The sequence below is a fragment of the Notolepis coatsorum genome, assembly GCF_963971535.1.
Source record: "Notolepis coatsorum genome assembly, chromosome: 8".
NCBI lineage: Eukaryota > Metazoa > Chordata > Actinopteri > Aulopiformes > Paralepididae > Notolepis > Notolepis coatsorum.
Genome location: NC_140172.1, coordinates 100,768,574 through 100,795,627, shown reverse-complemented (window position 1 = coordinate 100,795,627; position 27,054 = coordinate 100,768,574). Strand labels below are relative to the sequence as shown.

The 27,054-nt window shown below is 40.6% G+C and overlaps 1 protein-coding gene across 2 annotated transcripts; it reads left to right on the top strand.

The window, feature by feature from the left end:
* The first annotated feature begins 461 nt into the window (after positions 1-461).
* Positions 462-26,784, top strand: LOC311233015 (transmembrane protein 120A-A-like). 2 transcript variants are annotated; one of them, XM_084319867.1, is made up of 12 exons: positions 462-615; positions 1,882-2,000; positions 3,895-4,011; positions 4,705-4,764; positions 4,871-4,966; positions 6,088-6,177; positions 6,505-6,570; positions 9,052-9,113; positions 9,723-9,815; positions 10,877-10,941; positions 16,725-16,793; positions 26,169-26,784. In XM_084319867.1, exons 1-12 carry the CDS (start codon positions 538-540, stop codon positions 26,280-26,282), a joined length of 1,029 nt encoding a protein of 342 aa, XP_084175993.1. In that variant the 5' UTR covers positions 462-537; the 3' UTR covers positions 26,283-26,784. The 2 variants fall into 2 exon arrangements, with proteins under 2 accessions (XP_084175993.1, XP_084175994.1); XM_084319868.1 differs by lacking the exon at positions 16,725-16,793.
* Positions 26,785-27,054: the final 270 nt, after the last annotated feature.

The window sequence follows — 27,054 nt, the reverse complement described above, 5'->3', positions numbered from 1 at the left end:
CAATCAATCAATCAGGGCCTGTGGTCACGTGTACCCATTCGGCAATCTGTTAATAAAGTTTTCAATCAATCAATCAATCTGTTAATAAAGTTTTCAATCAATCAATCAATCAATCAATCAATCAATCAATCAATCAATCAATCAATCAATCAATCCCGCAGTGCAACGTGACCCAAATCATACGGCAATCTGTTAATAAAGTTTTCAATCAATCAATCAATCAATCCCGCAGTGCAACGTGCAACGTGACCCAAAATCACGTCACCAAAATCAGCCAATGGAAGCGAGGGGTTGCTATGTGCGGGGCTTGTATGTGCGGGGCTTGTAAGCGCTGGTCTGAACGGCTGCAGCTGGAAGCATCTCGGGAAAACTCCAAGACTTTCTGAAAGAGATGTTTCATTGGTCAAAAGAGTTGGAAGAAACGCGTCACACAGTGGAATTGACAGGACGTTCATGTTGGTACAGTACAGGTGGCACAACTGTTGATCAGCGTAGCTGGCTACCCACTTTTCCTTTTGTCATATTCTAAATATAAAAATGTTATTCAGTCCATCTGGTATAGGTGAATGTTTACAGGAATGGAACACATTGGAGAAGGAATATCAACAAGTCCAGGTAACGAACGTCTTTACACATTGGTCGTTGAATTGGGTGTGTGGGGATCGACGAAATGCGCCCTCGTGAGTGCTCTGTCTGACTGCAAACACTGGACAACTACAGTACTAACTAGTTATAATAACTAGACCATTAAAATGCAGACAGAGAGCACCTACGAACAGCACCCATTCTGTGGAACCAATTATATAACAAAACGTTTTCTATTTGAGAATAACGTTTCTTTTTAGACTTAATTTGGAATATCGGCTAAAGGTCATACACCATAGCATAGGCATACCATAAGAAATGCAATGAATACTCCATGTCTATCGAATAGGCTGCACTGCACATTGGGTTTACTAGCCTACTGTTTTTTTTATTAATAACTTTTTTCGAATTCTGTATCCAAATCTATGAAAAAGTAAGCATTTGATTAAAAAGTATTACTAGAGACTGGCAGTCGTGGTGATTTGATTTTGACATCAACAGTCTGAGAAGCATTTCTGTAAAGTTAGTTTTTAGAAATAGAGGAGTAGCCTAAACAATTGCTCCCACATTGGACCTTTTTATCACTGCCGATGTGCCCTTGAGCAGGGCACCAAACCTCACTCCTATTTGCGCTGCACTTCAAGCGACCCTGTACTGTGAAATGCACAACATTGGTACAAGGGGCCTATGTGTGTGACGTGTGTGTGTCTATGGGGGATATGTGGGAAGACAAAAATGAAATTATGTCTACAAGCAACTACTATTTCAGGCGTCATGTGTGACTATCAGGGTCAACAGAATATTTTAAGACTACTAGGGTCTGACAATACAACATGCCTAGTGATTATAAGGGCATCCATCCATTGACAATGTGACAGTTATGCATCCAACTTTGCAGTATTTCTTTAAATAATGGTTTAACCTGGGCCCAGTTGTACTATTTCCCCCCCTTCTGATGGATTTGTGAACTTGTATATACATGGTTTAAATAGGATTCCTGTTGTGTTCTTCAATTGTGTAGTAATCTTGCTAACACTGTGGTTACTGAGCTATTAGCTAATGTGCCGTGTCCACTTTAAGCAATCATCACCAAACCTTATTGCCTAATAGGCCTACTTGCTCTAATTTGGTTGGTTTGGTAAGTAGCGGCTGACAAGAGTAGGCTAAATAAGCTCACTTGTATCCAGAGACACACCATGTTATTAATCAATGTTAAAGGCTGTAGCCTAATTGAGAATGAATGGTATTCCGTATTTACATGAATGCAAAAAATTGTCCCTCTGTGTTTTGTTGTAGGAGACGCATCGTCTATACAAACAGAAGCTCGAGGAGGTCTCCAAGCTGCAAAATAGCTGCACCAACGCCATCGCACGTCAGAGGAAGAAATTAAGAGAGCTCACCTTTTCACTAGAAGGGTGGGTATATTAAAATACGCCATAAAGCAGGGATTGGGACAGTTCAGTCAGTATCTATAAACATAAACAACTGTCTCACTAAGCTGTAAATCAGAGCCTCAAGACTTTGTGGTATAATTAAGTAACACTTCTTTGGAGTTTGTCCACTGACAATTCATTAGTGATTGATTTTGTAGGCTCAGACATTTTGTTTGAGCTATTACATCCACATTAAATGTATGGCTTACTGCTCTGAATCAGCACATGTACTCATACCCCAGTAAACCCACCATGGTCAATACTGTCATAGTGTCCATTGGAGTTGTTTCATTATTCACTAGCTATGGAGCAGCTCCAGGATGTGTCTCTTGATGACATCATCACTAGAGTCTTATATCTCTGATGTTCAGCTTAAGGAGAGACTTGTTCATATTCACAAATCAAAACGGAGCTGTACAGTATTATAGAAATAATATATTAATTCTGGTTTAGGGTGGATATTCCCTTTAACTGAGCCAATGTGTTGGCACTGCAGTGTACCCGGGTGTACCAGTATGGTTGGGAAGTAAAAGACTAGCCTGCATGTAATGCGACTAGAGGAACTTGATTAGTTACCGTAGACATAGAAGATATGTACTTCCGAAAGGATTATTGATCACTTGTTGGATTCCAAACATGTTTGAAAACAAAAATGCTTGCTGTGATATTACAGATACTAATATAAGTTTAGACGACACCTCTTGAAATAATGGTTGATACCGATTATAATATGGTCCTAAGAATAACTGGAGCATTTATTTAAAAAATTCGAGGAGGCTTACACAAATTACACGTGTCATCACACTTGCCATTCATCCCCCATCTCGTGTGTTTTTGTCTATAAACCCCCCCCCCCTTTTTTTTATATTTTTTATATCCCCTGTCATACATTTCTCCCAAGGGTGAAACCCGAAGGTAGGTTCATTTCTTATTCATTATTAAACACTTGGCAAGTTCATTTATATACGTGTCATAACATAACCAGGCTGTGTCCTGAAGGTAAGTGCATTCATATCATTAAACACTTGGCATGTTATTCTCATTTATTCACCACCTTCTCTATCACTACGTCACTTATGCATAACAGTTGCCTAACTACTTTCCCAAGGAACTACACAACACCCTCCCTTCCCAACTAGGGCTGGGTGATTAATCAAGCTTCAATTTAGAAAACTATTTTGCTGTATGCCATGTTGCTCTCATTTTGTGAATGTAAATGCAGAGCACCCTTCCTTCACAGTGGTGCACTCCGTCCCTCCCCCCACGCCCATAATCGAGCAGCCCTACCCTCAACCCTTAATTCCTGGAGAATAGCTTGATCGCCTCAGTAAAGGGGTCAGGGAAGAATTTCTTTCCACAGTCATTCTCTATCGGCCCAGAATACTTGTTTTTCCCCCGCTTCCCTGTATCTCTGACCCATCCCACCTCCTATTATATTCCAACTTTTATTTGAGGTCAAGCGCTTAGCTTTCCTACTGGAGGCCACTCCACAGGGTCTCTTTCCCCTTCCGGAAAATCCCCTTCCCCATCTCCACTCTCCCAGTCCTCTCCCCTGCCGAGCACACCTCCCCTAGCTGCTAATTATTTGTCTGTTGCAGCTCCGCCCAAATCCGCTATAATCCTAATAAATATGTAAATGTATTCTCTGTGTTTGTGTCGTCATTGGTGTAAGCCTAACTTGTGAATCATAATAGGCTAAATGTTTCTAGTGAATTGTTGGCAAATTAATCCAAAAGTGATCAGACTGTGTTACCAGTGAATTCCGTTATATATTATTATTATATATTACGAGGCTATATCATATCATCTGTCATGTCATACGCTATATATAACATCTGTGTCTCATAATTCTGTCTGGTGATTTTCCATTGTTTAGATGCAAAGAAAGGCTGAGTTCAGAGGAGATGAGGGCAATAGATGAGATCCAGGACTCAATCAAAGACAGGCCAAATACTTTCTCTGAGATGGAAGCTTTCCTGCCAAAGAAGAACGGGTATATGATTGCCTTGTGGTTTAAGATCTTCCTTACAAAATGTAGTTCGGTATTAAAATATCTGCAGGTTCTTTCCCCCTCAACAACACAGTTGAAAATGTTAAACTTTGTAAACTAAGTTTGCTGGTACTATGTAGTGATGCACGATATATCGGCCAATATGGCCGTTTTTTTACACATCGGTCCGATATCAAGATAGGGCCGATATGATTTTTTTCTTCTTTTTATATATATATATATATATATATATATATATATATATATATATATATATATATATATATATTTCTTTACATGTTTTGGCCTTAAATAGTTTCAAAATATCTGTCATTTCTGAATATAAGTTACAAAAGTAAAAAAAAAAAAAGCGTTTTGGAAAATAGCTCTTTATTTGATTATCATAAAAAAGTGTTTTCTATACGGAGATATCGACATCGGTAAATATCGGTATCAGCCAGAACAGCAATATTAATATCGGTTATCGGTATCGGCCACAATTTTCACATCGGTGCATCACTAGTACCACGTAATTGTTACAAAATATCCATTAACAATTCTACAGCTAATCGAATGAATTTGTTGAAACTCTTAACAGCACTGTATTATCAGCATCAATTTGACACGATTAGTATATCATTTAAATTATTTTTAGAAGGCACCTGTTTAATGGCTTCCTCTCCTTTTCCCGTTAAGGTTATACCTCAGTCTCGTGCTGGGAAACGTCAACGTGACGCTCCTCAATAAACAGTCCAAGTAAGAAACGTCCTCATTTATAAAGCGGATGATGTAGCAATAATAACGTTGAAGTAGTGTGACCACATCACCGTCGCTCATGCTCCCTTCTCTCTCCCCCTGACAGATTTGCTTATAAAGACGAATATGAGAAGTTTAAACTCGTCATCACCGTCATCCTCTTCCTGTTGTCCTTCACCTGTCGCTTTTTGTTCAGCTACAGGTAAAGATGACTCTCCCTCTACTGCCTAGTCATAATCATAGTATTGTCAAATGTCATGCACTAGCATGAATTATGACCCTCATTAAAGGGGAACTACAGTATGCCCATTTTCACAACTCATACATGTTGTTCCTATTGGTCTAAGACGGTCCAAAAAGATCAAAATCAGAATCGGCTTTATTGCCACAACCGTCCACACTGTAACAGTAAAGAGGGGTTCAATTCATTGTTCTTGGCTCCTCTGCCTACAAATTGTGTAAAGACTTTAAAATTAGCAGCATAGCAATGACACAAAATATTATTAATTTACAATGCGATAATCACAATGTAGTCGTTACGGTGTGGGTGTGGTGGGTGCAATTGGCAGTAGAATCAGTGCTAAAGTACTTGTGTGGTTATTAGTGAACTTAAACAACTCTTCACCCAAATCCAAAGTAACTCCAAAGTGCTACAGTAGAAGTCAAATTTGTGGTGTCATCGGGTATTAAGTCCGAAGCCACTCCATAGACAATTAATGGCGGGCATTCATAAGGCTGCCGTGATGTAATTTAGGTTTCTACAAGAGTCCACAGTGCAACGCACACAGGGCATCGTTGTTCCATCGGTCAGAGGCAGCCGGCTGTAATGTGGATGCCTTCTAGTCACTGCCCTAGCGTATTGGATTAAACATTGATCACTCCTATTCAAGTCTTACTTCTCTGGTTTCTGGCTTCGGGAGAGAGTAGTTCATGTTCACAAACATTGATTGCACTTTCCTTGGAAATAACATTGGATTTCTTAAAGAAAACAGTCAGACAAGGAGATTGATCAGTTTTAGATATCCAGTGGCCCCAAAGAGAGGTCCAGGTGCATGCTAGCCTAGCTCCATCAAAAGTGAAGTAATACAACTTCCAACAACTCCAAAACTGACGCACAGAGGTGAAAATGATATCAATCTTCTCATCTAACTCAGGGGAAGATGGCAAATACAGAGTGTTCCTTTAATCTTGTGTGTTGTTCCTCTTTAACTGACTCCCATAAAGTAATGTAATGTTCAATGGCTTTGTCATGTTGTTCTCCATGTGTTTTTGTTTTGGTCGTTGTTGAACTGCTTTTCCTTGTGTTTCGTGGTTGTTACGCAGAGTGCTAGATGCCCTGTTCAACTTCCTGTTGGTGTGGTATTACTGCACACTAACCATCCGAGAGAGTATCCTCATCAGCAACGGCTCAAGGTCTGTAGCAGGCAGCTTAAATGGATACATCTGATCTTATGGAACCCTAGCCCTATTTCTTACTTACCAATGATGATGTTGATCGTTATAGAGTCCTTTCTTGGCACAATCCATGCTATTCCTTATACTAGCTCCATTTACATTTACATACAGATAGTTGGCCACAAACCAATGCAGAATCAATGGGGCCAAGCTCCTGTGTGTACAAGCTGATTGAAGCTCACTGAAATCGACCTTGTGTGCACTGTGGAGTGGATTTCAGTGAACCTGATACTGTACTATTTTGTACTTAATATCCCTTGATGCCTGTTCTCCATTTGGTTTCAGGATCAAAGGATGGTGGATGTTCCATCACTATGTGTCCACCGTCCTGTCTGGTGTCATGTTAACATGGTGAGTGATTTATCCACTTTCCCATGGAAACTGCTACTAAATTATACTCTACTACGCATTGTCAACATTATGTATTCAGTAGAACAGTTGTTAAAAGGGCAGTTCACCCAGAATCCGATCTCCAAATCCAATTGTCTGGCTTAGAGATGTCTGCCATTACTCCAGTACAATGGAACTCAATGGTAGTGGATTATAAATACAAATACAAAATACGCCTGGTATAAAAAATTATGAAAAAAGCAATGTCTCTTTCCAGAAATCATGACCCCAGTTTACTGAAGATAATCCACAGACCTTGTTTTATTCAGGAATAATTTCTATAGTACACTACACACTGGATTTATATGGTTCATCAGTGCAAGGGTTAAATTGATTGGAGCTTTACCTCGTTTTTTCTTTACCTCATTTTCTTTTTTACTGCTCCTATTCTGTTTAGTTTTATACTCATTCTATGTCTGCACTTTGGCATTGTTTTTATTCTGTCAGAAATCTGCATAATCAATACGATTGAAACTGTACTACCGCCCTGTTTCTATTCTTACCTCCACCTCGAAAGTCATGGACATTTTTTTCTACGAACAGGTCGAAAAGTACCTTGCGGAAAAAAATCTAATCTACAAATTCCAATCTGGCTTCAGAACATCCCACTCCACTGACACATGCCTTCTCTATTTGAATGACCTCACCACATCAAACAAGAGGTGGACGCGGGCAAATACTGCAGCATGGTCATGCTGGACCTACAAAAGGCCGTCGACACAATCACTCCATTCTGATTGACAAGCTAAAAGCAAGTGGTTTTGATAGTTTATCAGTGAGCTGTATGCAATCCTACCTGGAGGGGAGAGAACAGATGGTAGAGGTAAACGGTACTCTATCCCCCCCCTCCCCCTCCCAGTGAGCTGTGGTGTTCCACAAGGAAGCATACTAGGACCGTTACTGATCCTAATTTATGCAACTGAATGTCGTCAGCTTGTGACTGCAACTTGTTCCTGTTCGTGGACGACTCAGCCCTGCTGGTCTCTGACAAGAACAAGTTACAGGTTGAAAAAACCCTCAGCTCAGAACTCGGCAGAATCTGCACCTGGCTCGCTGATAACAAACTATCATTACACCTGGGTAAAACAGAGTCCATTCTCTTCGGATCAAATAACAAACTCAGCAAAACCAACGGCTTCTCTGTTACAGTGGGTGACAATATTGTCACAAGGAAAGATGAAATTACATACCTGGGTTCCATCCTAGAGGCAAATCTTTCCTGTGACAAAATGGCATCCAATGTAATCAAAAAAGTCAACCAACGAACAAGATTCTTGTACTGGATCTCCTCTCTGGTAAACAAGAATACCCTGAAGACTCTAGCAGGAGCACTCATTCAAGGGTACTACGACTATGCTTGCACCTCATGGTACCAAAGCACCTCAAAGGCACTAAAAACAAGATTACAAACATCACAAAACAAACTGGTCAGACTACTGCTTGACCTTACTCCTAAAACCCACCTCACCCCTGCCCATTTTGACAACCTAGGATGGCTTAGACTAGACGACAGAGTTGAGCAACTTGCAATGGGCCTGGTCTACAAGATACACTACACCACTAAGGTACCCATGTACATGTCGAAATACTTCCCAAAGGTCAGTGAATACCATGACCACAACACCAGAGGGAGTTCCACAAATCATGTTCAACCCAGATTCGGCACAAACAAGGGTCTAAACACGTTTCACAATTATGCCACATCAACGTGGAACGCCATACCCACAGCCGTAAAAAAATTTGAATCCCTACCCACCTTCAAAACCGCTCTCAAAGAGCACCTACGGGAGGCTGCAATTCGAAACTGGCCCCCGTAAATGTCCAAACCCCCCCTCCCACCCACTCCTAATGTACAGTTTCCTCCCCCTCCTATGTATATATTATCTGTTAGGATCTCTGTTTAACAGTACTGTATATTTGCATATCTTGTATGTCACAAATGTAACAGTACTGTATACCTGTATGTCATGTATGTCAGAAATGTCAAGATATATATCTGTATGTTGCGTATGTCATTAATGTCATTATGAATTGAAAATGGGGGACCCTGATGTAAACAAGATGAAGTCTTTCTCTGGTCTGCATCCCCTTAACAATTGTGTGTATTGAGCCGTACCCATTCTGCAATCTGTTAATAAAGTTTTCAATCAATACAAGTACAAGTGGGGCCTCTTGGGGCCCTTTAACACATAAGTTCAAGTTGTTTTATTTTATGTTTATTTTATAAAAATGTTCATAGATTGTAATGACAGAAATCTATAAAACATTTCAGAGGTTTTAATATCAATTCTCTCATTTTATGTCTATAATTATGCCAATTTTATGTCTATTATGTGTCTACATTACGGCTGTGAAGCACCTATTGTATGAAAGGTGCTATACAAATAAAGTTTATTATTATTATTATCTTTGTTCTAATCAAACATCCGCTCTGTTCCACAGGCCAGAAGGCACTCTCTACCAAATGTTCAGGAGTCAGTTCCTCACATACTGTCTCTACCAAAGTAAGAGACTCCTTCCCGAATACTATTTTTCTTGATCCTCCGATCACAACTGTTGCTTCCCTTGGACAAACTGCAACAGTTCTGATCAGATTATCAAGAAAAGAGGGCGGGGCTTGAGATAAATCCATTCCGTCCAACACAAAAATGTGATACCAAGAACCACCTGTAACATGTCGGAAATCAAAGCAAAGCGACTTAATTTGCTGGATTGTTGACACATAGAAGCTTGTTAGGTGTCTAATGCAATCAAATGGATTATATCTTGGCAATTCTTTGTCAAATGACTTTAAACCAATGGTCTGAGTCTATGGTTCAGTACAAAGCAATGGATCAGATCTGTACTCGGTATCGGCCGATACTGAAGGCCTAGGACTCCGAGGTATCGGTTCGGCAGTGAAAAACTGGTATCCGTGCATCCCTAAAAAGAATGAACCCTTTCAGGTGTATGATCTGGCATGAATTTTGAGAACCAAACATTCTAATGATGATGGCAGCAATGGCCACTGGTCATTGCACGCTTTGTAGTTCTAGAATTCTGAGAAAAGTTCCAAATAAATTACACCTGAAAGAGTCAATTAAGTGTTGTTGTTGTTGTTTTTGCCCATGTAGGTTTTTTACACTTTCTCCAGTACTACTACCAGAGTGGCTGTCTGTACAGGCTCCGGGCACTGGGAGAAGGACACACCATGGATGTGACAGTTGGTGAGTACATGCAAAGAAACAGAAGGGAAAGAGTTCTGAACCATTAGCACTAGCCATAACCTAGGATTATAAGAAGAGGACGGGTCAGTGTCGTCATAGAGATGTTGGAAAATGGCTTCCCCAGTTACCAATGGGAGACAAATCACATTGTAAATAGTAACTGTCTCCCCAGTGCTGAATGACTTCTGTGTGAACGTCAGGGCCTGTGACCATCCTCTTCTTGTAATTGTAGGCTGTAAGACCATTGGAATGCACTGGAGACAATCACATTTTGTTGTCTGTGTATTTGCGGGACAGTGTGTTAAGCCTGGTCACGATTGACTGGGTTCCAATTGACCTATCACAACTATTGCTTTTTTCTTGGTAAAAAAAAAATCTGTCTTTTTCTTGGCTCTCCTATCACAAGCTTTGTTCTCCTTGATCAAGCTAAGAGAGGGCAGAGCTCGAGATAGGTCAATTTGTTTGGGGATGGTGCTTTTACTTCAAAGAACAGAAATTCCAAATCCATTATGGTTGTTTTTCCTCTTGTTCCTCCACAATATGTGAAGGTGCACTATGCAGCTTTGAGAGAGACATTTTAATTGAATTGGAAGAGGAATTGAACCGTTTCACAGTGGTTGTTTACAATGGCAGGGCCCGCAATTTAGTTTACAAACATTCAAAGAAGGCTTACATGGTTCACAATAATTCTAAGGATTACATAGTAAATATGTTTTGTACACCAATTGCAATTTATGCAAATGTACACAAAGTGGCACACACACATCCAAAAACAGTTTTTCTACTCATTCATTTAGTTTGACATTGAGAGTAATGAGTTTGAATATGACCACCAGTCATGTCACCTGGGACATTGTATCCTTGTGTTGTGTTAATTACAGCTCAATGAAATGATAAGGTAGCAGTCCCTATAAGACAAGGTATTGCAATTTTTTGTGATGTCACTACAAATATGGAAGAACAATTGTGGTGGTGGGTCTGGAAAGAGATGTAATAGTTTAATAGCCTTAATAGTTCTGTTGAAAGCAATGACTAGTGTACCTTGATCCATTATTTTTCAGAGGGTTTCCAGTCCTGGATGTGGAGAGGCTTGACATTCATCCTCCCCTTCCTGTTCTTTGGTCATGTGAGTATTTATCTATCTATTGGTCTATCTGTCTACAGTATATACAGTATATATCTGTCTCTATCTATCTGTATATCTGTATCTGTGTTATGAGTTGGGTAGGTGTGTAGGACCCAGGTGCAGTGTAGAACGGATAAGACGAGGCAGGTGTTTATTTTCAAACAAAAGGATACTCTTTTATTCAGAGTCGGCTAAACGAAACATGCAGACAAAGGCGTATAAACAAAAGGGGAGATACAATGTCTCCAAAACACACAGGAGCAAATAATTACAACTTCAAAAACACGGTAAATGGGAAAAGCAAAGGGGAGAAAATTATGTCTCCAAAACATGTAACGGAAAGAAACACACCGGACAACGGTGCTACATAAGCACACAATAAAGAGATACACTTGGTAAGGCAACGACACGGCAATCAATATACATGGCAAACTAACTTATTCTCCATGGCAGGAGAGATAAGCGTTACTTACAATTGTGTACTCGCGGGAAGGTTCAGTGATCGACTGATGATCTGAATAGTAACCAGGAAGAACATATAAAGCCAACTTAACTATACACACCAGGTACCAATGAGTGCAATCAGGGCAGATAGACAGGTAATTACCATCGGGTAACGCTAGGGCTTTTGCTCCCAGAAGAGAGCAAGACCCCAAACGTTACATATCTGTATGTCTGTCTGTTCATCTCTCTCTGTCTGATTATACTGTATGTCTGTCTATCTATCCATCTATCCATCCACCCAGCCATCCCAGTAGCCCTGCCCTCCCCTCCCCTCCCTCTCTCTCCACAGTCAAGCTATACATTAGTAGGGCTGGGTAGTTTTGATTGATTGATTGATTGAAAACTTTATTAACAGATTGCAGAATGGGTACAGTACAGTACAGCTCAATACATACAATTGTTAAGGGGATGCAGACCAGAGAAAGACTTTCGTCTTGTTTACATCAGGGTCCCCCATTTTCAATTCATCATAACATATATGACATACATGACATACAGATAGACAGTACTGCTACATCTATACATTTATGACATACCAGATTTGCAAATACAGTACTGTTTGTGATATAAAAAGAGTCCAGAAAAGAGAGTATATACATTTGACGTAGAAACTACATTGGAGGAGGTTGGGTAGGTGGGGTGGGGTTGGGGGGGTGGGGGGGGACTGTACATAGACCCCTACGCTCTGCATCTTCTGGCCGCCTCAGACCTACTCCTATCCGAGCTCCGGGAGGGTCATCAAAGAGAAGCCGCCTATTCTCAGTCCTTGCCCCACAATGGTGGAATGAACTACCCACCCCAGTTAGAACAGCCGAAACCCGTCCAATCTTTCGCTGTCGACTAAAGACGCACTTCTTCAACCATTATCTGAAAAATAAATAAATAAATAAATAAAAAAAGATATCTAACCCTAACTAACCTTACTGTCATGCACTTGTCCTAATAAACTAACCTACACTGTAGCACCCAACACTTTGATGAACATTGTTACTCAGCTGATAGAGTTGTGCCCTTCCTGATGACTTGTCGTACAGAACTTGTAAGTCGCTTTGGATAAAAGCGTCAGCTAAATGACTAAATGTAAATGTACATTGGAGGTGGTTGGGTAGGAGGGGTGGGTGGGTGGGGGACACTGTACAACTGTACAAGCAAAACTGTACATTGGAATATTGATAACCATACTTGGTCATTTACTGTACATTGGAGGGGGTTGGGTTAGGACATTTACAGGGGCCAGTTTCGAATTGCAGTCTCCCGTAGGTGTTCTTTGAGAGTGTTTTTGAAAGTGGGTAGTGATTCACATTCCTTTACAGCTTTGGGTAGGGCGTTCCACATTGATGTGGCATAATTGCGAAACGTGTTTAGTCCCTTGTTTGAGCCGAATCTGGGTTTAACATGATTTGTGGAGCTCCCTCTGGTGTTGTGATCGTGGTATTCACTGACCTTTGGGAAGTATTTTGACATGTACATGGGTACCTTAGTATAACCTGAAATCCCTATCACAGTATATTATCACATTTACTGTACCTCTGTAACGATAAACTAAACGAAAACCAACACACAAATACCACATTCTCCATCATGTTAACACAATCTGCGCTGGAAACTAGTTAACTCGTTATTGCCCGCCATGCGTTCAGTGCCAGAAACGAGTTTACTCGTTTTTGGGATCGTTATTTCGTTTATGCGCTATATCTATTCATAATTCATAGCTGCAGCCTCTGGTATAGCCTTAAGACCCTGTCTGAGCTGGCAGACGGTCAACACCGCCCCTCTGCCAGGTGGAGCTATTGCATCTCATTGGAAATTAGCTGGTGTGTTTTAGGAGCCGATCTGAGCCGGGCGGGCGGGGTTTAAATACTCAGGCGAGCCAGTTCTATACAACGATGGCATCGAACAGTAACTCCGCCCGGCCGTCTTTGTGAAACGGTCGGTAGTGTGGTACGGACCTCCACAAGCATTATTTGGAATTGCAATCAGATATTTGGATTATTTCTTTTGCATTACATCAGATACAAGGTAAGAACATTATATATAAAATCGTTGATCTGACATTTATTTCTACCGCGATCACAGCTATCTCTGTGGACAGTGTATGGCTGTTTAACGTTGGTTGCGGTGGGGGGGGGGGGGGGCGAGCGCCCAGCTACGACGGTCATTTCAGGAGACATAATTATGATAATCTAGCGTTGATTTCAGGATGATTAGATAATCAGCCGAAAAATTACAACGTGATGACTGGATTACAGTAAAATGCCTTTTTCTCGTCTTCTTCCTGGAATTACTGAAAAGCACCCAAACCATACTCTATTCAAAACGGTATAAAACGGAAATGTATGGATGAAAAAACAATCTGTCTCGGGCATGTTGACTGGAAGCAACTCACTGAGACTCGACGTCGTTATTAGACCCATAGATATAATATAAGATATATTTTAAGCACTCGCAAATGTCGCAGTCTAAAACTACATCCATTGAATAAAGACCTGGCGATGAAGGGGAATCAGCGCCCCCTGCTGCTGGCGGTCAATGCGTTAACTGTCATATCTGTCAACATGTTTGTAATGTTCAACATGTGACCCCCCACATTTCACTGTATACTTGTATGCCGTGACAAATAAAACTCTTGACTTGACTTGACATGTGATTGGTTGTTGTACATTCAGTTCAATTAAAGGCGAATGACTACAAAATTAAACAGCCTATGCACTGGAGGAATGCATTTACCTAACATACCGATATGGGCTAAATTAGGTCGGTTCAGAATGTCAATATCGGTAAATCGGTTTGTCACAGAGCCCTAAGCTATACTGTAGAAACTTTTCACACCTGCTCGCAAATCTTAATAATAATGTAATTGGTATTATCAACTATTTATTTGGTGTATAGTCAAAGTAATGTAAACACCAACATGATACTGTCCTACACCAAAACATTAGAGGCCTTGTAATTGTGTGGTCTATTTCCTAACATGGTGTAGGGGCCATATACGATATCTCTCAGTTTACAAACTGAACTTGTTATGGATCTTTATGCATGTTTATTTAAATTTAAATATTCTTTCCTATGTAATTCATACACACCTGTTGATCTTATTGAAACCAGAAGTCCGGGTTAATATTGGAAGCAGTTGGAAGGTTAATACTGAATGCTGCCAGTGCCGTACTGTACTTGTGCTTTGCCTTGACCCTTGTGAATGCAGGGTGTCCGCGGATCCTTAAAAAGTCTTAAAAAGTCTTAAATTGGTTTATCAATAATTAAGGCCTTAGTTTGTCTTAAAATGTCTTAAATCCATTTTCAAAGGTCTTAAAAATGCCATAGAAAGGAAAGATAAAATGCCATGTCATGTTTTATTATGAAATCTGGGGAAGAACGGTTAACGGGAGATAAAGTCGGGAGTTTTTATTGGCCGCGTTGTAGCATCACGCAGACCGGAATGGGGCGGAACCAACACGGGTCCTTATGTTGGCCGGGAACAATTTCAGTGGAGTCTAGCTAACGTTAGCAAGGCGAAGCGGAAGCGATAACGTTACGTTTAGTTTAGCATTTGCACTCGTTAATATGGGAAAGTGCCAATTTAACGAGAACTGGCTCGACAATCCACTGTTTGCGCCATGGTTGGTCCCAGTCAAAGACCATTACGAGGCCCGCTGCAACAACAAAAAAAGAGCAGTCGAGTCGCACATGCTGAGCAGCGCTAAGCGTACCTCTGCTCTGCAAAAACGGCGCCTGCAAACTACTATTTCGAATTTCTTTTCGGCCCCGCCATCTCAGGTAGGACTATAACATCTGCACCAACAGAAGTCCGGATAACATGCGGCTCCACGCCAACACTTGAAGCTGAGGTCTTAACTTGAAAATAATCTATTCACGGATGTAAACAAGGACACGTTTGTGTTTATGTTCGATGTCACCCACTATGTATTTTTTGTATTTTTTCCTCCCACCCACCCCCTCCTAATGTACAGTATCCTCCCATCATATGTATGTTAGGATCTATGGGTAACAGTACTGTATATTTGCATATCGTATATGTCACAAATGTAACAGTACTATATACCTGTATGTCCCTATGCCATAAATGTCACTATGAATTGAAAATGGGGGACCCTGATGTAAACAAGACAAACGTCTTTCTCTGGTCTGCATCCCCTTAACAATTGTGTGTATTGAGCCGTACTGTATTGTACCCATTCTGCAATCTGTTAAACAAAGTTTTCATTCATTCAACCAAACCACAAAAACAAAACGACTGGATGAATAAATGAAAAACTTTATTAACAGATTGCAGAATGGGTACAATACAGTACGGCTCAATACACACAATTGTTAAGGGGATGCAGACCAGAGAGACTTTCGTCTTGTTTACATCAGGGTCCCCCATTTTCAATTCATAGTAACTGTACTGTTACATTTGTGACATATGCAAATATACAGTACTGTTACCCAGAGATCCTAACAGAAAATATATACATATGATGGGGAGGAGACTGTACATTAGGAGGGGGGGGGGGGGTTGGACATTTACGGTGCCCAGTTTCTAATTGCAGCCTCCCGTAGGTGCTCTTTAAGAGCGGTTTTGAATGTGGGCAGGGGTAAAGTGGGTTTTAGGAGTGAGGTTAAGCAGTAGTCTGACCAGTTTGTTTTGTGATGTTTGTAATCTTGTTTTTAGGGCCTTTGAGGTGCTTAGGTACCATGAGGTGCAAGCATAGTCGTAGTACCCTTGAATGAGTGCTCCTGCCAGAGTCTTCAGGGTATTCTTGTTTACCAGAGAGGAGATCCGGCACAAGAATCTTGTTTGTTGGTTGACTTTTTTGATACCCTGGGGAGGGTGGTAATAGTTATGTGTTCTGACAGGTATCAGTCCTATGGTGATAATCATGTGTTCGTACAGGTATCAGTCCTATGGTAGTATGTGTTCTGACGGAAATGTGGCTGTTGCACTTGCTGCTTGGCCCCTGGTATATTTTGTATAGCTATATTTGCTATTTATGTTTGGTCACCCCTTTGTTGAAATTCATCCAATCCAGTTACTCCTTTAAGTTCAAGATTTTTAAGTTTCCAAGTTATGTTTTAATAAACATCTTTGGACCAACGTGTCCCTAAACTTAAACTAATTGGTGTCGTTGCATGATTTTTGCCATTTTGTTATTGTGAAATTGGTATTAAATTTAATTCTGAGTGGCATTAAAAAGTCTTAAAAAGCCTTAAATCTGACTTGGCTAAACCTGCAGATACCCTGTGAATGTGCGTTTAACTGACATGCTCCCTGTTCTCAGTTCTGGCAGTTTTACAACAGTTTAACCCTCTTCAGAATGGCCGGGCTCCCAGACTGCAAGGAGTGGCAGGTCAGTGGTTTAGCGCTTCTTATTTGATAAATTCTTATTGATATTCTTATTTTTATTTTTATAATAAACAGATGTAATAAACTAGGTAGAAATCCAAAAAACATGGTGGTCCTTGAGTCCATTTTAGCATGTTGCATTATGTCAGTTTGCTGACTAAAATAAGGGAAATCCGCCATATACTATATATACAGTATGGTGAAGACTGTACAAATATCGCTTTTTGTGGTGTTTACTCTCAAAACGGTAACCTAATATTGAGTGGCATCAGGCTCAAAGAACCATGACAAATTATTTGCCATTTTTTGGAGGTTCCATCCAGACTCACTCCTGTTTATAAAATTTATTTGACATTTTAAAGACATTGGGTCTCATTCACCAACATTGCTAGACAGGGTACATTTTCAGAAAATCATAACCCTGAAGGCATTTCGTGTTTATTTTTGGTACACAACATTTCTAGGGGTATTAAGGGGTGCTGAATCCAAATCTGCTGTATACCAAGCTCAAAAATGTCAAATAAGGCCTCAAAATTGAGAAATCCAACATGGCCGCCAGCGCCAGGCTGAGATCTATTGAAGTGCATATCTTTTTGACTAAACAAGGTAGAAACATGAATGAAATGTGTTTTTATATGTTTGCATACATGAGGAATTTAAAATCATATCCTGATTTTTAGGGCTGTACCGAATGTCATTTTTTTTTTGATCCACTTTTTCTCCCATTTTTCTATATTTTCTCCCATCCCAATTTCGTATCATCCAATTCAACCCTCCCCTGTCACGAACGCTGTTTCTTGCCTCCCACAAGCCGGCTGCAATGTGGCCTAAGTCATACATAGCACAAGTCCCCTCCGGTACTTGAGGTAACAGCAGTCGCATCTTTTCACCTGCGCAGCTCGATCTCTCAGTGGCGAGGAGTAACGCGTGGGAGGCTCACGCTGCCCCCGACACTTCCTGATTCTACTGCGCAGGCGCACCAACCGACCTGTAGGAGTCGCTGTCCACAACGCCCGATCCCCACCCATCAGTTTCCCACCCCCTAATACGGCCAATGTGTATTAGTACGGACGACCAGCTAAACTGAAAGCAATGTGGAGCGCTGGGATCGAACAGGCGATCCCAGCGTCTCTGCATTCGTGGCGAGCGCCTTGCCCACTACGCCACGTAGCCGCCCTTACCGAATGTCATTTTTTAACATTCGAAGCTTCGATTGAAGTATTCGAACGAAGCTTCGAATGTCTATGAAAAAAGAAAATGTACTTAAAAAAAGAAAAAATAATTCTGGTGGTCGTTATTGATGCTTATTACATGCCGTTTTAACATTCGCCAAAATGCTTGATTGTGATTGGTCAATAGCGCTCCGTTACCCCTAGCAGCGGTCAATTATTTCTCGATAATTGACCGTTGCTATGGGCAACGCGCAATAATGACCGCTGTTAGGGGCAACAGAGTGCTATTGACCAATCACAATCAAGCATTTTGATCGCAGTCACGAAAGCTATAACCTCGTTCCCAGCTTTATCTCGCACAGCTGCACTACATCAGGTTCAATCAAGTCCACACCTGCCGGCGATGACAGAGGAGCCACAGAACAACTGCGTCTGCATTTGATCTCGTCTTGTCGATGGTGTAAAATGAATTAGGTATATTGTTAGTAAGTTAGCCATGTAATAAGCGGGATAATGTATAGCTATACTCGGTCATTGTCGCAAAATAATTGACCTTCACTGCGTTTAGAACACCTCGGCTGCGCCTCTGTGTTCCAGAATGCTGTGTCGGTCAATTATTTTGCGACAATGACCTCGTAGCTATACATTATCCCTTACATAACTCATCAACCAAATAAGAAAGAAAAGCAGGATGATCCCAGGCCATGGATTTATTCATCAAACTCTTTTCTCTTGAATTTTTTTAATCAACATGCCATTTATGCAAATTAGATAGTCCTTAATATGCGTACAGTAGCTTAGGTACAGTAATTTATTGTCAGTCATCAATCGTATTCAGGCAGGTGTCGCAGGTGTCTTGCAGTTGCATGATTCATCCAATGCCACTTTTCCTGAATAGAATAGAATAGATTATAATATAATAAAATAAAAAGATTATTTTACCATATCAATATAAGTGAATGTACGTTTGAATACGTGTTACAGTAATCCTTACAATGACAGCTTATTCGCACTCTTCCTCAGTGTTCCGGCAGGTGTTGACTTTCTTACAGTTGCATGCTTCGATACATGCCATGTGACTCTTCCTGAATAGAATAGAGTAGAAGAGAATTGAAAGATTATAGCCAGCTCTCGTACAAGTATATTCGAACACATGATATAATTGTCCTTGCAGTGATTTATTCTGTTCCTTCCTTCATTCCTTTTTTTTTTTTTTTTTATCTTTGTTATAGGCATATGTTCACAATTCTGTTAACAACAAACAGTCTAGAGTATACAGTCTTGCAGGTGGATATGCTCTACCACATCATAGTTTTACAATCTAATAACATTGATCACTATCAGCTAATCCTTCATACATACCTGCAGCTGCAGCGTTGGCTGAGGCACTCCTTGGTACACCCACATGAAGTGAACTCCCTGCAGGCTTTAGGCATGGGTGGCAGAGAGAGTAGCCGTGGCACTAGCTGTCCTTCCTTGTGGATTCCACCCCATTTCATCAACACGAGGAAGATCAGGGTGTGGCGGCAGGTGAGCTTGGTTCCAGATGCTTGCTTGATAGTGTGAGCGCATGATGTGGAACTTCACTGCATCCGAGGTTGGTGACAGAGTCTCTTGTGGACAGCCTTTGCAGAATAACTTGACTCTTGCTTTGTTGCACGTATCCACATCAGGCACACCATAGATCTTGCAGATGAATCTTTCTGTTGATGACTTTACCTGTTAGCTGTTTCATGTTTCGGACCAGCCAGCATCAGCCTCTTCTGTGAGAAATGTAAGGCTAGGCTTCTTTCTGAGATCTAAATATGATAAAAAGCTACAATTATTTACACATCAGACACTACAATCACTTAACAACATAAAATGTCAAATGATCTCATCAAAACAATAGCCATGACTTTACCTAGGTAACAGCTGTTATCTGTCCCATAGCAGAGCAGCCATTCTTTGAGAGGTGAAGGTGAAGTGCGCGCTCGTGCAGGTTGGGAGGAACGCGTGGATGGATAAGGGGGCAGGGGTTGATAGTGGGGATGGCAAAGGTTCCATCACAGCACATCTGACACATTCTTTTGAAAATAATAACAATAGCTGAGAAATTATTCATAGTTAAATAATTTTTTCACTATCTATATCACTAGTCTATATGAGATATAAATCTGAATATGGCATCGGATCCCCCATGTAAGAAAACTTACAAAAGCACATATAATTCAGGTTTGTACCTTGTGTAGTCACACTTAACTCATTAAGCCCCACCATTTATTTTTTTGAAAATTCGCCTAAAACAGCATGCTTACATTAAAATGCTTATATATCCAGATTTATAAGAGCTACTTGCATAAACTTGGTACCTGAAGAAAGCTAAGACTTGGGGGATTCCAATGTTGGTGTCCAACACTGTACAGTTATTACCAAATTGCTGTAGTATTCCTGAAAACACTGAAGACATTTTTATTTTTGTATCCTCGCCTATACAAATATTACAGTTAGACAGTCAAAAACACCCTGTTACTCTCATGGTTGCACCCCAGCTATATTCCTACTTTATTCCTCAATAGGTGCAGATGTTCTGTGCAAAGGTTCATGTCAGTAGAATAAAAAATGTGGGTTTAGCACCTGTTTTTGTGGAGAGAGGGCCTGGTGCTGGCGGCCATGTTTGATTTCTCAATTTTGAGGCCTTATTGAGGCCTTATTTGAGCTTGGTATACAGCAGATTTGGATTCAGTACCCCTTAACACTTTGAGTGCCAGCAGGGGGCGCCAGAAATAGCGCTTGAGTGCCAGAGCTGTATTCAATGGGAGGGCGATCACATTTGCGAACGCATAAACTATATCTTAAATTATGGCTATGTGTCTAATACGCCTGTCGTTTATCAATGACTTGTTTGCAGTCAACATTGTCGAAACGGATTGTTTTTTAATCGGTTCATTTCCGTTTTATACCATTTTGAAAAACAAATCTTTTTTAAACTTCCAGAAAAAAAAATAAAGATTCTGCAGGAATCGCGCTTTACTGGAATACACAAAACACGTTGTAATTTTTCTGCCTATTTATGAATCGTTTTCAAATAAATGCTAGATTATCGATAGTATATGTGTACTTATACACGCTAGAGAAGCGGGCTGAAAAATCGATTATCTTATTTCCTGATCAGCACACACACACTCACAGCCACACACACACATATGGGACACGCTGAGAAAAACTCTGATTATCCCAAGACTGGTAAAATAGATTCCTTACCTCAGATCAGATGTTCTCCAAAAAGATTATTCCAATTCCTGATCGCCATTCCAAATATCAATCACGTTTATTGATCCAACGCTGGGTACTGGCAACACATATTCCACGCTGTTCTGAGGGTGGGCAATGACTGGGATCGTCTCCGGGTACATGCCTGACAAGTAAAATGTGGATTCCGGACTCTTTTTTTCCCATCCATTTCATTCAGTCCAATCCAATGGGTGCAATACCATCCGGAGAGACGATAGGGGCGGTATTTTCCCTGTTCAAGCTCAGACAGATCCCCACTGGTAACGTGAGGCTAGATTGATGAAAAATTTATGGAAATCGATAATAAAAAAAATAACGATTAAATAACGAGATTTCTCGTTCTTGGCACTCAACGCATGGCATGAACTAATGAGATTTCTTGTGGCTGGCACTCAAAGTGTTAATACCCCTAGAAATGTTGTGTACCAAAAATAAACACGAAATGCCTTCAGCACTTTATACAAGCACATTTTCTGAAATTCTGCCTAGTCTATGCCATACGATTGCCATAGAAGCGTGGCTAACGCTAATGGCATGCATACCAGAGGCTAACTGCCTAAGAAAACAGGCACAGAGGCACTGAAAGAGGATTTCACCCATCTAATGAACACACTAGACTAGACAAATATCAAGATGTATCCATCAGTGGACCAATTGCATGCTTTTGCAGAAGCCTTCCGTTGACTCCTTCAGACATTAACACTTTCAGTGCCCAGCAGGGGGCGCACATTTAGTGCTTGAATGCCCACCATTCACTGCAATGTTAGCATTAATATCGCCTAATCTATGTTTTAAATTATGGCTATGTGTCTAATCTTCCCGTCGCATTATCAATGACCCATTTCCAGTCAACATTGTCGAAGCGGATTGTTTTTTTATCGGTTCATTTCCGTTTTATAGCATTTTGAAAAGCCCTCGTTTTCACGGAAAAATTAAAGATTCCATGATAATCGCCCTGCACTGTAATATTCTAGAACGTTGTCATTTTTCGGCCTATTTATGAATCGTTTTCAAATAGACGCTAGATTATCGATAGTATATGTGTACGTGTGCACGCTGGTGCCGCGCACTGAAAATCGATTCTCTCAGTTCCTGATCACTCTTACAGTCAAACAGCCATATCACATTATAGGGGAAAAGCTTATATCTCCGTGAAAACGGGTCTGATTATCCTAAGACTGGTAAAATAGATTCCTTACCTGAGATCAGATGGTATCCAAATGGATTATTCCAATTCCTGATCGCCATTCCAAAAATCGATCCTTTTATTGATCCCACGTGTACAACACATATTACACGCTGTGCTGAGGGTCCAGGATGGGTCTGATCGGCTCCGGTTGCATGCGTGAGAGGTAAAATGTGGATTCCGGATATTTTTTTCTCGTCCATTTTCATTGAGTCCAATCCAAAAGGGTGCGTTGCCATCTGGGAGACGATAGGGGGCGCTTTTTTCACATCTGAGCGCCTGGTGGGGCAGGCTTACCAACGGTAGACTCGGTTGATGAAATATGAATTCAGATCGCTAATAAAAAAGATTTAACGAGAATTCTCGTTATGGGCATTCAACCCGCGGGGTGATAACCCGATAAATCTCGTTATGGGCATTCAAAGTGTTAAGCACCCCCCACAGCCCAAATGGAATGAAAAAAAATAAATAAAAATCGAATATTTTTATATTTATATATTTTTTCTAATATTGTAATATTTTTTTCATAGTCGACTATCGGCAGATTTCGGCCAATCATAGTCGTCTATCCAAATCCTTAGTCAGGGACAGCCCTAATGGCAACCATCTTGGAACCACCTAAGACAAACTCGCCGACAATTACACCCGGATTCACCAACTCGTGGAGAGCCTGTCTTAACCGTTTCTGCTTGAGTTAACTCGTTATAGCCCGCCAATTGTTGGCCGCCAACAATGAGTATACTCGTTATTATGATCGCTATTTCTTTTATTCGCTATTGCCATTAATAATTCATCCTGCTGGCGGCTACGTGGCGCAGTGGGCAAGGCGCTCGCAACGAATGCTGGAGCCCCGCTCTCCACATTGCTTTCAGTTTAGCTGGTCGTCCACAGTAATACACATTGGCCGTATTACGGGGAGGGAAACTGAAGGGTGGGGATCGGGCGTTGTGGACAGCGACTCCTACAGGTCGGTTGGTGCGCCTGCGCAGTAGAATCAAGAAGCGACGGGGACAGGGCCCCTCCAAGCCCAGACACCCGACGCTGAAAGATCGAGCTGCGCAGGTGAAAAGAGTATCGGAGGGGACTCGTGCTATGTATGACTTAGTCCACATTGCAGCCGGCTTGTGGGAGGCAAGAAACAACGTTCGAAGACAGGGGAGGGTTGAATTGGACGATATGAAAATTGGGATGGGAGAAAAATAGAAAAATGGGAGAAAAAGTGGATAAAAAAATAATAATAATTCATCCTGCTATGGTGTAGGACTGTGTTGCGCTCTGTCTGAGACCGCAACGGTGCGATACTGCCGCCTAACGCCTTGCGGCCGCTATAGCACTCCATTTGAAACAATGTGGTTTGTTTTCCTGGCCGAGCTGCAGCGTGCAGGCGGGGTCTATACACTCCAGCAAGGCAAGCGCTCATAACGATGCATCGACGAGGCTCCACCGCCCGCCCATTCATTTTCTTTGGTGGTAAACGTGGGACACACTACCGCAACCAGTATTTGGAATGGCGATCAGATAATTGGATTATTCTTTTTGCAGTACATCATAGACATGGTAAGGACTACTATATTATCAATCTTGCGTTGATCCGATAATTTCTTTCCTGCGATCGCAGCCTGTGTGTGTGTGTGTGTGTGTGTGCCGTTGGCTGCGATCAAAGCACGGAGGGCCGGTTTTCCCCCGTCTCCTTTCGTGCATGCATGAAGAAATATAATACCGATAATCTAGCGTTGATTTCAGGATGATTCAATAATCAGGCGAGAAATGGCAACGTGTTTAGTGGATTTCACTAAAGGGCTATATGACGGAGTTCCCTGGGATTACACAGGATCACTCTACAACTATACTCATATTCACCACGGTATAAAACGGAAATGTATAGATGAAAAAATTATGTTTTTTGCATGTTGACCGGAAGAAACCCACTGACAATTGATGGCGTTATTAGATCCATAGCTATAATATAAAATATAGGTTTAGCTCTACAAACAAGGTGAGTGATTACATGGGGTTAATGGGTGGCATGGCCTATGCACTTCCCGGAAGGGGTGTGGCACTCAATGTGTTAAGTGGCCAAAATTATCACAGTTCCGATGCCCACAATGAGAAACGTCACTCATTGACAAACATGAAAGCGCATTCCTGTTTAGTTAATTTGCATACAGACACACCTGTTCAGCTCATTATAATGCAAGGGCCATGTGGAAATGGTGGCCGATATACTGTAGGTAGCGGAAGCGCTTTGCGACCGATCAAAATTAGATTAGATTAATGTATTGTCATGACACAGCTCGTAGCCACCTGCCACACACACACACACACACACGCGCGCGCGTGCACGCAGTACTGTATAGTCTACATGCGTAATGAATGAACGCAGTAGGCTTATATTATTCTAATGACTTGTTTTATTAGGAGATCACAGATACTGTGCTGCCCTATAGTAGTACAGTACGTACAGTACACATATTAGCATTACATCTCCACAGAGTCCAGTCCGCTCACAGTACGCCCGACTCTGGCGGCCTTAATGTGTACTGTACTTACTGTACGTATAGGGCAGAGCATATAGTATCTGCTAAATCCTAATGAAACAAGTAATTAATTAGAATAATATAAGCCTACTGTTCATTCATTAGACACGTAGGCTATACAGTGTGCGTGTGTGCGTGGCCTCAACAAGACTGTATTGATTGATTGAAAATTTTATTAACAGATTGCAGAATGGGTACAATACAGTACGGCTCAATACACACAATTGTTAAGGGGATGCAGACCAGAGAAAGACTTTCGTCTTGTTTACATCAGGGTCCTCCATTTTCAATTCATAACATTTATAACATACACGACATATGTACAGTACATACAGTACTGTTACATCCAGACATTTATGACATACATATTAATACAGTCTATTCCACTATAGATATATCCACACCATTAGCTTTAGTTCTTATTTATTTATTTAGGTTATAGCTATATAAAATGACAAATGTATGTCCCATTGTACCAATCAATGCGATATATTGCATGTAGGCTATAACCTGCATTCTTTCAAATGTATAATTAATCAATAAAATATTTAACAAATAAGAAATACAAATGCCACAGAAGGCATTAAATAATTATTATTTTCAATCATTTCACAATAATTGCATAATTGTGTTTGAATATCTGAGTATTTAAGTAATTATACATTTGTCCAAAATAGCTGGTTCACAGCTGCCCTGTGATCAGATGAATCCATATTATTTATTTTCGGACATCAAATGCGTCATTGAGGCATGACTTTAAATATAAAACGTAATTTTTTATCACACAAATATTGTCATTATTTAAATTATGATTAATTAATTCCAAGGAGGCCTGTAGAGTTGACATGAAGGAATCACTATGATTCCTCCCAAATAAAGCCCTTAAGAACATGGAGCACACCAGCTCTTCAGCACTCCTTCAGCGCTCCTAAATCCTGCTCTTAGTTAGGGCCGAATCCAAGACAAGGGACGGTTGGTGAATCCCAAAATCGGCCCGAAAATGTCTTAAGTGGCGCTAAGAGCAAGATTAGTCAGATATTTTGTCCTAAGTCCGTTGGTGAATGAGACCCATTGTTGAAGGAAAACACGTCTATTGAAAACCTAGACTTTCCCCCCATATTCCCTGTCAATCAGAAGGTGTTTTTCCCCATGTCTAGGTGGTGATGTGTGGGTGCTCCTGTCAATCAGAAGGTGTTTTTCCCCATGTCTAGGTGGTGATGTGTGGGTGCTCCTACCTGGTGCTCTTCATGGGGAACTTCTTCACAACGCTCAGAGTGGTTTACCAGAAGTACATGGACAACCAAGAAAAGTCCAAGACCTTATAGACGGTTTCAATATAATTGACCCATCCCAAGCTCCGTGCTCTTTTCGTGGGTCAATTGCTTTCGCTATAGGAACAGCTTGGACTGCAGTTGATTTTCTGTCGCAGTGTTTGCTAATATCAGAGACGGTCTATATAATGAGGAGACGGATCACTGTGGTAGTTTTCAATGGGGAAATCCGTAATACTAAAGATGGCAGCAACAACGAAACTACTTGCTATAAAACAAACATTCAGAGAAAATTATTGAATGTGATGTGAATGTTGAGTAAAATTATAATTTAATGTATTCTGAGGAATAATGTGAGTTTTAAATATAAGCACTCTATTACTGAGTAGTCTTTAGCAGGTCAATATGGCCATCTGTTGCCTATTGTGCTTTGCCATGTTATGATTATTTGCAGCATATTTATTTCATGCTAAATACAGTACCTTTATTTTTCTGGACAATGTTTGTCATTTTGGTTATTTATTTTATTTAATAAACATGCATTTGCATAAAGCAAGCCTATCTGTCCACTCCCATGTTGATAAGAGTATTAAACATTGAAAAAATAACACTTTAACTCATTCAGTACAAAAAACAAGATCTCGTTTCTGAAACGCTTGAGCGCCAAAAACTAGATATCAAATTTGTTTCCCCTTTGTTTTTCCTATTATTATTATTATTATTATTATTATTATTATTATTATTATTATTATTATTATTATTATTATTATTATTATTATTATTATTATTATTATTATTATTATTATTATTATTATTATTATTATTA